This window comes from Podarcis tiliguerta (genome assembly GCF_965153285.1).
Source record: "Podarcis tiliguerta genome assembly, chromosome: 6".
Taxonomy (NCBI): Eukaryota; Metazoa; Chordata; class Lepidosauria; order Squamata; family Lacertidae; genus Podarcis; species Podarcis tiliguerta.
The window spans coordinates 32,369,300-32,384,557 of record NC_139539.1 but is presented as its reverse complement, the minus strand read 5'-3'; the positions used below and the strand labels follow the sequence as shown (position 1 = coordinate 32,384,557).

Here is a 15,258-nt window from a genome sequence, read left to right as displayed (position 1 = left end):
CTACAGCTTGCCAGATGGAACTATTCTCCATGCACTGTTCTGAGGGGTGCTCTCTCTCTCTCTCTCTCTCTCTCTCTCTCTCTCTCACACACACACACACACACACACACAAATTTCTGAGGTAAAGGGTGCAGTGGGAGAAGAAAGCCTTGTTGCAGGGCTTCTGCAAGGCTCCCTCTGATATGGCTAGTTAGGTGAATCCCACCCAAGATTGTTGGGAAATTAAAATGGGATACAAACCATTCTTCAGTTTAAAAGCGAGCTGTTTTTATAGCAGTAGGTATAGCCAGGGTAAGAAGAAGAAGCAATATTCTGACTGTGCATCCAGTTTTGTGCGTATACATTTGTGGATTCTAGCCAGTCTGCACAGCTAGCTCCTTTGTGCTGACGAAACTTGGGTGTTTAGAGGTGGAGGGGAGGAACAAGCCAGCTTTTTCAAGGATACTTCCCCACTCCACATGTAAACTGGGAACATAAAGCCAAGAGTAGAGGAAACCGCCATTTGGATGTGGTCATCAGCACTAATGTTTTAAAAAGCAACAACAAACAATGATTTTATAGGCTTGTCCGATGCTTATGGCTGCTGAGGACCAAGAGTAAGACTGTCAAGTACAGGAACCTTCAGGTGATCAGGACCTGGAAACCTTAGAATTCATAGTCTCATAGAATTGTAGAATTGAAAGGGACCCCCAGGGTAATCTAGCCCAACCCCCTGAAATACAGGAATCTAGGTCATACATGACAAATGACTATCCAATCTCTGCTTTAAAACATCCAAGGAAGGAGAGTCCACCACCTCCCGAGGGAGTCTGTTCCACTGCCGAACAGCTCCTTCTGGGCTCTCCTGTGACTTGGAAACAGGCCTACAGGACTGCTTCCCACCCCACAATCACAGCTCATGTTCATTATCAGAAAATGAGCAGGCGGGGGGGGGGGCGGCGGCAGTGGAGAGCTTTCTCGCCTGCACTTTCCCACAGGGCAATGAGACAGCTCGCTTGCAAGTGATTAAGCAATCAGGCTGTGACAGACCCAAAAGCAAGACAGAAGCAGAGCCATTATGCCAGTGCTATTCCCCAGCATCTCTCTGAGAAGGAAAGGCCCACAATTGGGGTTACCAATGTCCTTTATTTGAAGGGGGTGCCCCTTAATTCAGAACACAGCAAAGCCACAGACCATACCAGCAGTGCCCTTGGTTTATAAGATCACACCCCCGTAGAAGCATTATACATGTTGATAAAGAAATACAATGATTATTTTTTAAAAAGGTAGCCCTTATAGTTTTGAAGTGTTGATTTGGCAGGCTGTGTCATATCAAACTCCCAGTGGATGCCTCCCTGCGGCACTCCCACCCACACGGAGCATGGGCTGTGCATTATAATAGCAGGGCTTCTTTATCTGGCCACTTGGGAGAGGGGGAGAGAAAAGGAGAGAGACGCCCACACGCAGCAAAGACTGACACTTCCCGCTAGGCTGGCTCCCACGTCACCTGCTAAGATTTGCGGTTTTGTCACCAGAGCCCACAAACAGCTGGGGTTTCGCTTGCTTCAAGCTGTCGTGCAACAAGCCAAACACCCTCCTTTATATTGGGACAAAATCAAACACCAGGAGTTATTTATTTTCTCTTGCACTGAAACAGGAAACCTCCAATATGCTAGGATTCTGGCACTTGGCCAAGCTTGGGAGGTGAAAGACAAGGAGGAGGAAGGGAAGAGAGGGGGGGATAGATTTTTACGGGACAGAATATAGGGAGAAGCAGAGGGGAAACATACCAGAACAGTTTGTGTAAGGTTGATTTCGAGGGGGGGGGGAGGGAAACATTCACGGAAGCCTGAAATCCAAATGCCTCCACCTGCGCATAACGTAGCCTGGCAGTGGCACCGGTTCTAACAATTGCACAGCTCTAACACTGGCCCACCCATCTATGTTTATCACTGGATCATTTCAGTGTCAAGCAGTGACTTGCATGTATCACCACAAATCTATCACACAGTATTTCCCTTGGACACAATGCTTTTTCAACACAGCCTGTCATCCACCTGTCATCAAGTGCTGAGAAGTCAAATAGTATACCTGTGTGAGCAAACCACCAAGCCTAATGTAAGCTCAAATTCTCATATTATAGGGCCTGATTAATCAGGATTACTAGTGCCCTCATTTTCTATCAGGAATCCTTTGGAAAAGAAATGGGTCCAGCATTTTGACCAGCTCACCAACAGTACTTCACTTGAAGTCAAAATTAAATGAAACTAAGGTTTAAATCTGAGTGCACAGAGTTCTGGTGCAGGTTGCTGAAATCTCAGGTGCCTTCCTGGAAGCTAAGCCATGGTCTGGACTCTAGAGCTTAGTATTACATGAAACCCAGGCTCATGGTGTCCCGTCCCCCCCCCCCACCAACAAACCACAAGCAGTAAGCCATTAACAAATCTTGGTTACTTATTGTTCATGGTTTGTTTGAAGAAAAACAAACCATGAGCCCAGGTCGAGATGCATGCTACACCAGACCATGGCTTATTTCCCACCATGCAATAGGCAACAACAGGAGCTGAGAAGGAACTAAGTGCTCACATGCATGTGATGCATTTAAACCAGAGTTTAATTTAACTAAGGGTTAAAGTGATGTGAGAATCAGGCCAAGGTGTAAAGGATATGTCTTAACACTTAACATGCATAAGGCTTTTCCTAGCATGGATGGGGGAAACTTCAGTTGCTTAAGCTTGCATATATCTGGTTGTTGTTGAGGGACCAAAATTAGGACCACCCCCCCCCCAAAAAAAAGTTGGCAATGCTAAACTGAGGCTACTTTTTACCTGATAAGAAACAGCCTTTTTATTTACTCATATTGATTCTGCTACCCCAGTCCCACAGTATCTTGTTCTGCTCAGATCCATCCTGTTAGAAGTAAGCTCCATTATTTTAATACTCCAGTAATAGCAATGTTAAGAGGCCTCACAGATGGACTTGGGGCTTGTCACGATTACACATCTGCAGACCAGAGCTGTGGAATTAACAAGGACTCTGTAGCGTAGCTTTCCATGACAAGTGAGTATTTTTAGGCCCAGGTCTACACCCCTTCCCCTCAATGGAGCTCTGGGACTTTTAAAATCCTTCCAATGATAAATGGAAAACGCATGACATAATATCTCACTCTGTGAATTTCCATCTCTCTCAAGCAGCAGGGGGTGAGAAGCCAAAAGAAAACAAGGCAAAACGCCCTTCATTTCCAAACAACCTAACAATTCAGGGTATACTATTCAAACTAACAAGAATACAACAATGGGGCAACCAATGTCACATTTACAATTTCACAGAAAACAAGGGATGTAATGACCCCTTTGTGGTATTGTACACATCCAGACTTAGCATAACTTATCAGTGCTCCCAAGCTGCAATCAACATGTCAAACACCCCGGAGGTCTCTGGTGATCTTGGGCATGTTTTAGAAATAACCACTTAAGCATATAAATATAGCCTTTCTAAAAGAAGTTAATTTTCCAGATCCATTCTGGATTGGTCAGGTAGCCATGGTATTATTATTGTTTCTGAGCTATCCAACAAGCCACTCCAGCCTGGAACCCAACTCAGTTTGTCATTATACTGGGTGAAAATGCACACATCCCCCCTTTGTGTTTGCTTATCTCAGACCCTAGTGTGGACCAGTTTTATCCAGGTTAAAAAGGTAAAGGGACCCCTGACAGTTAAGTCCAGTCGCGTATGACTCTGGGGTTGCGGTGCTCATCTCGCTTTACAGGGAGCCAGTGTTTGTCCACTCTGCCAACAGTTTTTCCAGGTCATGTGGCCTGCATGAATAAACCGCTTCTGGCGCAACAGAACACCGACACCAGAGCAACAAACAGAAACGCCGTTTACCTTCCCGCCGGAGTGGTACCTATTAATCTACTTGCCCTTTTTTGGCATGCTTTCTTAAAAGGATATGTAAATTAAAGTGTCCTTGGGGGGATGCCAACTCACCAAGAAATATGAGAGATAAATAAATGACAGGCTCAGATCTTTGAGGTTCTCTCCATAAAAAAATAATGAGAGCAGCATACTGATAAGCCGTGGTGTAAAAAAAACATTATTAAAGAGCTTAGCTTTGCATTGTTGGCAAAGGATTTCTATAAGGTTCTGGGTTGTTGTTGTTACTGCTGCTGCTTTTCAGATGTAGCTTGTATCCTATTAACATGGGGCAAGTTGCATGGAAAGGTTACAATTGGCGTGTGCATATACAGTACTTCCTTACAGCAAACGCCATGTGGATGCAGCTGCCAGATCACAACTGGAGATCCTACCTTCAAAAGTTATGAGACAGAATGAGAGGATGCAACCGCATCACCTCCCTTCTCATTCTTTCACCCTGCTCCATTGTACATTCTCCTCCATAATACTCTTAAGAAGTAGAAATAGGTAGGTCGGCGGTGCAGGGGGAAAGAACTGGAGTTGGGCTGGAGTTGCAGTGTCTGCTCTTCTTCAGTCTCAGAATTTTGAAGGTAAAGGCAAGACCACCAACTTATGATTTAGCAGCCCTACATGTTCGTGCTACACTGGCCGGTTTCACGTCAGTAGAAAATACCTGACTTTCAGTTAAAAAGAAGAAGTTGCTGCTGCTTGATCAGTTCTACGCTTTGGAACAATGTGAAGAAATATTCCCAAGAAAGCCGAGCAACCCATTCTGCGCTGCTTATCAAGGGCAGCTCTGTGTGCAGCAACAGAGCTAGCTAGTGGGAAATCAAGTCTTAAAACACTGTACAGAAGTCAATCTCATTTCAAATAAAGTGTTTAGGGTCGGAATAGGGTGGTGGTGACTGGAAACATTCTATCCGTTCAATGGACTCTGCGCAGCTGGATGAATTGGCACAAACACAACAGGCAAGATCATCATATTGAGCAAGACCTTTCCCATCAAGAGGTAGTTATTAGTCAAATTCTATGTTCTTTCCTTATCTGATTCCCTGTCTGCAAAATATGCTTTAAAGAGGTATATCCAGAGCTATTGTGTATACCAGACATCTGTTACTGACTTGCATGTGAAACAGCTGCGTTGAAACGAGAGGTAACAAATCCAGGACAGAAGAGATCATTTCTGTAATCTACCTTGGATGTCACTACAAACAGAACTTCCAGCTACTCATTCCTCCCCATTAACTAGCTATCTATTCATCCTTGAGCACATCCTCTGCCATTAGCCCTACCAGCCAACCAACTTGCTCTCTGTCTCTCTCTTCCCCCCCACTACAGAATTCCTTCACAGCAAGCAAAGATTGAAAATTCTGGCCAGAGCCTGCTTATATTAAATGTAAGTATCTAGTTTAAGCCAGATACCCATCCCATTTCATCCCTCTGTAAAACAGAATTAGCTCGCCTCAAGGCAGCAACAAATATTTGTTTTGTAGAAGCAGGTTTTGCCACAAGCAAGGAGTGGGTATTTGCTTTGCAGAAGCGCTGTATGTCATGCCTCCAGCCAACAAATAATACGTTGTTCTCTCCAGCGACTTAGTTGGATACACTGTCTTGTCAGTTTTTAAACTTGCTATCTGCCACAAGTGGTTTGTTAAGTTATGACTATTTATCATAATGGCAACCATTATGAATATTCAGGAAGCTGTGGGGGAAGAAATCACAGAAGCGGTTTTGCTAAGGCAGAGGAATACTTAAGGTAAGATCAGCTGGGCAAACAAGAAAATTCTTAGCTTGATACAGATGCTTCCGTTGAGGCTGATCATGGAACCTCCTACAGTCTACCTCTGATGTTAAGCAATCAGCTCTTGAGTTGCGTGTTTGATGCACCGCAGCGGTACTCACCCTGTGGTGATATCATCATCCTCAGTCATGGTCTTGCCCATTAAGTCACTGTCACTCATGTACCCAGATTTGAGATCGACGTCATCAGCATCAAGCGACTCCACAAGCTCCAGGCGGGAAATGTGGCTGAGCTTGCTAGGGCTGCGCATGGGCATGGTGTGGGAATAATGAGCTCGCTCCCCGTGCATGTACCAGCTGGGAGTGCCTTCCGAGCGGCATCCCCCACCCACTGAAGGGGCATCTCCAGCCTGCAGGCGGGGGCTGGACTGACCATAGCGCCAGGAGAGGGGAGAGGAGCGGTTGGACAGGCTGGAGACGCTGCGGGGGTTGGCTTCGTCACTGTCATAGCACGTCATCTCCAGCGAGCTGCAGGAATAGAGCAGAGAGAAATGTCTGAGGGCTAGAAGTGGAAGGAGCTGGGCAGATTCTGCCAGGACACTCCTGAAAATCAGAACACCTGTAACAAAGATGTACTCAAAATTTTAAGTCTTGGTTAAGACTGTGTAGTCAGGCAGGAGAACAGACTGAAAACTGTACTAGGCTGAAAGTGGGTGCTGAGAAAGTATAGGCAATCATCATCATCATCATCATTTTATTTCTATGCCACCTTTCCATAGTTAAAACAATGCTCAAGGCGGCTCACAACATAACAAGATTTATATAATTACCAATGTAACAAAAGTCATAAGTGATAAATAAAACACATCAAAAAGTACACAACCAAATGGAAAACAATTTCCACATAAATCATAAAATCTAAAACTAAGAATACAGTGGTACCTCTGGTTACGTACTTAATTCATTCCGGAGATACTTTCTTAACCTGAAACTGTTCTTAACCTGAAGCACCACTTTAGCTAATGGGGCCTCTGGCTGCTGCTGCGCCGCGGCCACACGATTTTTGTTCTTATCCTGAAGCAAATAGTACTCGAGGTACTATTTCTGGGTTAGCAGAGTCTGTAATCTGAAGCGTATGTAACCTGAAGCGTATGTAACCCGAGGTACCACTGTACAGCATTAATATCAATTACAATTTAAAATGACATAAAAAATAAAAGCAATTAAAAAAACAAAAACGGAGCCCTCTCTGCCCAGATGGAAGGAGGCAGGCAAGGCTCTTCAGGCCCTCAGCAGCAGGTGAGTCCCTCGCTCCGCATTATCGGTCTTCCTTCCCTCATTCTCTAACAGGTTGCCTGCTACAGCAGAGGACCGAGCTCAAGTACTTTTAGTTAGGTACATAGGAAGGAAGAATTCCAGATAAGCATAGCTTCTCTCACCACTGTAGGATTGCAATGGAAGTGCGGTGTGAAATTTGGTCGTGTGAGCTCCTGGATAGTGCCACCTGAATGGTGCCAGTTCTCCACTCAAGTTTCCCTACTAGCCAATAACTTTTTGATTCAAATCCGTTGTGTGTGAACTGAGTGTCACACTACTGTCTTTCAATGCGTGCTTGTGTGACTATCAAGCAAAGGTTAAAATACAGTGGGGGGGGGGGGCACATGTTCACCTGGTCCAGCTGGATAACAGCATTACAGCTTTGCATTACAGAACATGGAAACACAGGTAGGTGATTTATATCAAGTCAGACCATTGGTCCATCCACCTTGGTATTATTCTGTACTATACTAACTGGTAGCTGCTCTCCAGGTTTTCACACAGGCGACATTCCCATCTGGAAATGCCAGGGATTGAACCTAGTTCCTTCTGCATGCAAAGCAGATAGTCTGCCACTGAGTTATGGTGCTTCCCCGAAAAAAGTACCCAGCAAGTTCAGAATTCAAGTTTCCCTCCCTCCCTCACCCCACCCTACGCACTGTGATCTGAAAGGCAGACCTGGAAACCAGTGTGTAAGGAACGTGAAGGGGTTTTTTTTCAACACAGCAGTGAAGGGTGTTGTGTTTCCATTACAAATAAAGGCAAGCATGAGAGTTAATGGCCCTTGCTGATGCCCCAGCTCCAGGCATGCCTTTCATTTAGATTCAATAAAAGCAGTTACTGGACATCAAATACAAAGCGATGATTAAAACCATCTCTGGAATGGATTCACAGCTCCGGGAGAGATGGAGCTCAGCCTACAAAGCCCTGCAGACATGGTTTCAATAATTACACTGATGCACAAATGTTGTATTAAACTGAAATTAAATGTGGGGTGGGTGTTTTTTAAAGAAAAAAATTTATTGCCTTCTTAATTTGGTGGGGAACCTGCCAATATTATGCTCAGAACACCTTCCAGGCCATCCCAAGAGGGAAATGCCCCTACACTTTGATCTGGAACATGGGGAAATGGTAGAGTGTTTTGCAGAATACCAAACGTAGGTGCCCAGGAAAGAGATTCTAAAACTGGATGAAGCTGACTTCCTACCACGCAAAGGTGGGCTCTACTTTTGGAGCATACATCCCCTCTAGCCATGAGGCAATCCAATCCAATTTGACCTCTACTGCCTCTTTATCTAGTGAATCACCTAAAATTAATCTCCAGCTTTGTTAAAATAAAATGTGCTACATTTCTTCAGACTTGTACTCTCTGCCTCCAAAGGGACACTTGTGATTTGCTTAGTCCCAGAGGCCGATCTGAGTAGCTGCTACCTTAAAAAAAAAAAAGGGGGGGGGACAGCCAGCCATTGCAGTTTCTCAGCCCAAATAGTCCTTGGTGCAGCCAAAAACGTGTTCTGTACCTATGATAATTTATTAATAAATATTGCACACTCCAATCTAATTAAGCCTGCAAAATGCTTTCTGCACGCATCTTGAGACTGTTGCAAACTCGTCATGCCCAGCTTCTCTTCTCCTTGATTCCTTTGCTTCACTTTTGCTTAACATTCAGCCCGTAGAAGGGTTCCGGAGAACTCAAAAGCTTGCTAGCTACTTTGCCACATTTTATTTGGTCTGAACAAAAGTATTACATTACTGTGGCTGGTAGATCTGAAGAACTTCCATCATCACCGAGCGCCTCCTGCTGGCAGAGGTGTAAACAGCACAGAGTATGCAACACTCCTCCCAGCCTGAAGATTTACATTAACATGAAACCTTGCTTTTCAAGAACTCCAGACCTGATGATCAGGCAGCAAGCTCCAACTCTCAGTAACAGAATCCCACCACTGCAACCTGGAGTGGCTACTTTTAGCAGTGCGGCATAAAGAGGAGTGTATGGGACCCACAGCATTAATAAGAAGTGGGTTAAATTTGGCTCCTGTTGCACTAGTGCTGATTGCAGATCCTCAAATAGCAGCTGCTTTGAAGAACAAGGCTCTGAAAGAGGAAGTTAATTCTAGTAACAGAGATTTGATATGCAACAAGGTGCCATTGTTTAAGAAGCCTAATCAAGGAAGCTACCAGATCCACCATCATTTGTTACTTCCAAAATAAAATTGTGTTCACCAAATGGCTGGCAGTTCTTACTATGACTTAAAATGATAATAACAAAAAAAAACTATTAATACACTAAGAAAACAAAATATCAACCTATTTACACTATGAGTCAAATTAGGAATGAAGAAAGTTTCCTTATACTACTAGTCCATCCCAGAATTGTCTGCTTCAGGGTTAGCCAACAAGGTGCCCGTCAGATGTTGTTAGACTACAACTCCCAACAGAACCAGTCAGCAATGTCTGGAGGGTATGCAACTGGCAGAGGTTCTCTGGGTTCTCAGGTAGAAATGTTGGCAGGAAATGCTAGTTTTCAACATGTATCAAGTTATTTACAGAAGGAAATATCTAAAACATGACCCCTGCCACAATCTGCAATATGAACAATCCAGGAAGAACTCTACCATCTAGTTTTGCTGAATACGTTGCTCTAACCCAGGCTTTGAGTGGACGGGATCTAGCCCTGCAAGCATGTCAATACTAGAGAGGTGGAGGACAGGTCAAGACTGAATCATCTGTTTGTTATCTTGCCAAATATAATCCTTGCTCTATAAGTCCCTGTGATCTTTGCTCACTTTGGCACCCTATGATTTAGTTCTGATCGCAGGCTATATTCTTCTATTTTATGGTTAATCTTTTGGTGAAAGCATGGGTGTGGCAGATCATGGCTCAATGCAATATGCTATTTTATGCATTGTACACACACACATTTGTCTTGTTTTGCTTTGTTTAATTTGCTTCCCCAATGATTCCAACCTAGAAATAATGCTGTATTGTATTCTTACTTTAGGACTGGCTTACACTAACAACAAGTTTTTAGGCAGAGAAATACCGAACAAGAAGTGATTAAACCTGATTTAGCTGAGATTTAGCTGAAGTAGTCCTCAGTTCTTTTTAAAAAACCTACAGCTTTCTACAGGTATACCACCTCAGTGAGAACAAAGACGAAATTGTAGGGAAGGGCAGTATACAAATTTAATAAAGAAATAAATATTGTTTTCAACATTGATTCACACCAGGTGTGTGTGTGTACGTTATTCCATAATCCATAATCCAAGTTCATTTCAAAAATGAGCAAAGAACCAAAACTAAATAACAAAACAAACCATTCCAGCAACCAATACAATAATACTCAAGTCCTAACAGTTCATTATGCTAGAAAAAACAACAACATTATAGCGGCTGCATTAAACAGCAAGCCACAAAACAGTCAAACTAAGAGAAGATGCATGGGCCCTTTTCAGTCACTATAGCAAACATAGAGGAGAAGGTGGCATCAAACAGCAGGTTCTACCCAACCTACAGGAACTACATTAGAACTCCTGAAAAGAGACCCCATTAATAGAGCAATATGTATGGGCTTCTGTTCAGGCATTCTCATGACCATGCGTCTATGGACCTGCCTCTCCTGCATGTTTTCAATATATTCACGTAACAATGTCAAGATAGGCTAAAGTGGTATAGGACCACTCCTCCTGACAGTCTGTGCTTGCTCATGTCACAAGGTCACTGAGGTTAAGTCACCAAGTGATGGCCCACCACTTGCTCCTGATATGGTCCAAGAGAGACACAGTGGGGCTTACTTGTGGGTGCAGCATGTTGGTTTCAGGCTCGACAAAATCTATTAATTAAAACGAAAAACAACAAGGAAGAAACAGGCAGGACTGATTGTGATCTCACATTGACAAATTTGCTGGGGAGTTAGGCGGCGAAGATTCCACTTGAGCAGACACAGATGGGCACAGCCCAGTACATTAATATACTTAATGCTGAGATTGGGAGTCTGAGGCTTTTTTGATGTTGTTGGACTCCGGTTCCCATAACCTATGACCATAGGCCATGCTGGCCAGGACTGGTAAGAGTTGGAGTCCAGCAACATCGGACTAGGACCGAGGGAGACCAAAAATATCTGGAGCATCAAATGTCCCTGGTCTGAGACAAGAGAGCTCAAAGTAGTGAAATCAGCTGGGGAAGGCATAAAAGGTATACATGGAACCTGGGGCAACGGGTGGTCACTGGATGTTCAGAACTAGTCTTCTGGTCACTGGCTAGAATTTAAGGCCACAAAAACCAAGGTTCAAACCCTCAGTCAACCATAACACTCATTGTGATCAGCCTAACCTAACTCTCAGAGTTGCTGTATGCTCTGAGCACCTTGGATAAAGTGCAGGTAAAAGATAATGAATGAAAGAGCAGGTGCCTGGTGGGCATGGGCTCAAATGCACCCTCTTAACCTTCTTTTGCAGAAACATGTGGTCATATGTATGCACAGACACCTCCCATGATGTGGGTTGTGTTCCTATGCTCCCTGTGCATTCTGAGCTCCCATTCTCCCCCCCCCCCCCCCCGGTTTCCCAGGGAGCTTATGCTTTTTTACCTTGCTTTGTGTCTTGGCTAGCCCAGCTCTCCCAAGTCCAGCCTTCCTCTATGAATAACTAATGCCTTGGATTCCTTCCATGAAGCAATCTCCCCTGATCCAACATCTCCACATTTAGCAAAGCAAATCGACTGGAAGCAAACCAGCATTCCTCCCTTGCTGGATCCCCATGCTGCAGTGACTCATCTGGGTGGGGTTCATCTGGCATCTCCCAGCCTGAATTGAGTGAGGCAGGCAGCAGGAGACTCTTGTTCTGCAGTGTGCATCATCAACCAAATCTTTGTGGGGAGTGTGATAAAAGATGGGGAGAGAAAGATGAGCAGTAGGCAGGGGGTGGGGTGGTTGTTTCAAGAACAGCAACCTTCCCTTGCATTCAGCTGGTGTAGTACAATATTTATAAACAGCTGATAAGCAGCATTAATATTTGGATTTAAGCATAAAGCAGCAAGTGTTTCCAAGTGGCTTTCAGTAAGTTCAAGCACAGGCTGTTGGAAACCAGGAAGTTACAGCCACGTGGGAAAGGAGCTGAAGTGTCAGCGTCTGAAGCACCTTCCCACACCTTTCCGTACTAACTATTCTTATGAGCAATCCTCTCCAGTCTCCTTGTTAGCTTCCCTAGGCAAAACTCAGGGATGTAGTTTTAGGATCCCAGCAAAAGTTAGAACCTCAGAGACCAAAAGCAGAAGGGGAGTGTCCCTGTTTCCCTTGTGCTGAGTGACAGCCTGATCACAAATTCCATGTGCTCAGCTTGAGGAATGAGCTCACCTTGCCAGCCAACTTCTCTCTCTCTCCTGCCAAATTACAATGATATAGATACACACAAAAACATTGCTGTGGTTTGCTCACTGGAGGTCTGAAAAGCTGCTGTCACTGCATTAGCTCACTTGGACAGTGGAAAGCCAAGGGAAAGTTTTATTACAGAGACGCCACTGCCAGTGCCCTGGTCTGAGGAAAGGGAAGTCCAGGACTGAGGCTTTGCTGGGACAATTCCACCACGTGGCATTAATGCAATTGCTGCCCTTAAAGGGACAGGCGTACTTTGTGAAATAAGATGCTACACCTCTCTCTGGATATGTGCACCACCCCATTCAAATCTCTCAGGAAGTGTAAGCAGGGCTAATCTAACTAATGCTAAACAGGTGTTTAAAAGCAACCTTTGAAGCAAGGAGCACACACATGATGCTGAATCCCACAATGCAAATTCATTCTTCCCTGAATACCCACACTAAGTTCAATAAGCAGATAGGGGCACAGTTACCCCGTTCAGGACCAGGGAATCCCTCACACCTGCCCACCCCCTGTCCCCCAAAAACAGTACTTCAGTCTTGTTGCTATTCACCCTCAATGTGTTGACCACTATCTACCCACACTTGAGGGGAAAACGCTGTAACTGGGTTGCCAAGTCTCCCATTGGAATTAGTGTGGAAGGAACCAAGCTTCAGCAAATAAATGTGGAGGCCAAATCAATAGAAACACAGCCCTTTCCTCTTCAAGATCCAAAATGAGTACCTGTATGGAAGGGGCACCCTTGGGGCGGTAAGCTTTCGCTGCTGCAGTCCTGATACATCCTAACCTCCCTCTAGGCATGGTCACATCACAGCATATAACAAAGATGTTCAAGGTTAGACAGCAGAACCAAGCTATTTAAAATGACTGCACAACAGCATCTCATTTTGGCCAAATGTCCACAAGCAAGGGTAGTCTGTGGGCAAAATGTGGCAGTGAACCACAGCAACCTTAAAAAAAACAACAACCCCAAAGCTTCCTAGTCCAACATTATGAAACATCTCATACTTGTTATGAGATGAGCAATGCTCTATCTTCTGACTTTAAATGCAGGTTTCCTAGCAGGAATTGGTTGATATGGAATGTAGCCAGATGAACTGTTGTGATGCATCCAAGTAGGAACTATCAACCTGGTGGTCAAGAGTAAAGGGAATCTAGGAGCAGAGGTCTCACCTGTGAGTTACTTGGGAGCCCCTCAAGCTGGACATGGTCTCCTCCAGGTTCTGCCGCAAGTCAAGCACATTCTGTACTGTCCTCTTTCTCTGGGATTCAGGATCTGTTGGAAGAAAAGGATGGAAGTTCCATAGTGAATAACAGAAAATACAATATGACCATCACAATGGACTTGCTAAAAGCATGGGCTCCATGCAGTCCCCACCATACCTTGTAAAGCTTTCATCCCTCAGTTTGCTTGTTACCACCTCAACCTCTACACTGCTATTAACCTTGGTATGTGTGCCCTATTTACCCACCCTACTTGTACATTTTTCTCTTTCCCTCTGAGTTGACGGTATGTGCATGTGTCTGTGCCCTGCGTAGGAAATTAAATTTAACGAAGGACCACAAACTTGCAGAAAATAATTGTAGTAAACCCAGCTGTGTCTAATGTTAAAGCTGTTTATAAAACATAGACTGGCAGCTGGGAACCAGCCCCCCAGTACACCAATAGCTTGTTCCTAAACTACGCCAAGCTGCTCATCTTTTGTCCATTTCTCCATGTTTTTTATTTCCCTGCAGCTGCCTTAAATCCCCTTCTACACTATGTTTCTCTAAGGATTTTAAACTGTGATGAACTTCTCTGGAAGGTTCCAGAGAGCAGGACTAGAACTAATGGGTGGAAATGCCAAAGAAGCATATTTCAACTAAATATTAGCAGAAACTTCATAAAAGCTGTTACACAGTAGTCACAACCTGTGGCTAGCATAATACTTATTGTATGGAACTAGCAGTCACTAATAACCTTGTCCTCAATGCATTTGTCTAATCTTCTTTTAACGCCATCCAAGCTGGTGGCTACCACTGCCTTCTGCAGGAGCACATTCCACAGTGTACCTTGGTTCTCAAACCCCTTGGTACTTGAACAACTTGGAACCCAAACACTGCAAACCTGGAAGTTAGTGTTATGGTTTGTGAACTTTTTTCGGAAGCCGAACGTGCTCTGTTTTGAGTGTTACACTTCCGATTTGAGTGCCACACTTCCGTTTTCAGTATCACACTTCCATTTTGAGTGTTACACTTTTGTTTTCAGTGGCACACTTCTGTTTTGAGTATTACACTGAGGTCTGTCTGTTTTTGCTATCTATTCTGTGTTTTTGTGGCTTTTTTTTTTTTTTTTTTGCTTTTGTGACTGTGTGGAACTCAGTTCAGCTACTGATTGACTGATTGTGTGGCTGCAGTTCATTGCTTATTGCTTTCATTTTATGGATCAATGGTCTCGTTAGATAGTAAAAATTATGTTAAATTGCTGTTTTAGGGTTTGTTTTTAAAAGTCTGGAACGGATTAATCCATTTTGCATTACTTTCTATGGGAAAGCGTGCCTTGGTTTTGGAACGCTTTGGTTTCGGAATGGATTTCCGGAACGGATTATGTTTGAGAACCAAGGTACCACTGTATTCCATTCTATGCGCTATGTGGCATATATTTGTATATTGTTTTTCCACCCAGGAGCTCAAGGCTGTGTATGTTTTCCTTCCCTCCCTTGTCTTATATCTGCAACAGCCCTGTGATGTAGACCAGGTTAAGTTAATGTATAAACAGCAGTTCTTGCCAACAGATTGCAGGAGGTCCAACCCACATTCAGTGTACCAGGCCCAGGAAATTCTGTTGTCCTCCCAAGTCAAACCAGCCATCTTTGCTTGCCAAGGTGCAGGCTGCAATGCTTAGTGTCACCTAATCTGTCTCTCTCACATACATAGCATCCTTCAGCAGA

General features: G+C 44.2%; 1 protein-coding gene across 16 annotated transcripts in view; it reads right to left on the bottom strand.

The window, feature by feature from the left end:
- The window catches only part of NAV1 (neuron navigator 1), a 255,039-nt gene that overhangs the window by 93,610 nt on the left and 146,171 nt on the right, over window positions 1-15,258 (bottom strand). For all 16 annotated transcript variants that reach the window (XM_083444197.1, XM_083444214.1, XM_083444200.1 and 13 more), the window contains 2 exons: window positions 13,502-13,604; window positions 5,800-6,165 (listed from right to left, as the gene is read on the bottom strand). In XM_083444197.1, the coding sequence (XP_083300323.1) occupies window positions 5,800-6,165; window positions 13,502-13,604 (469 nt within the window). The remainder of the gene's footprint in view (window positions 1-5,799; window positions 6,166-13,501; window positions 13,605-15,258) is intronic.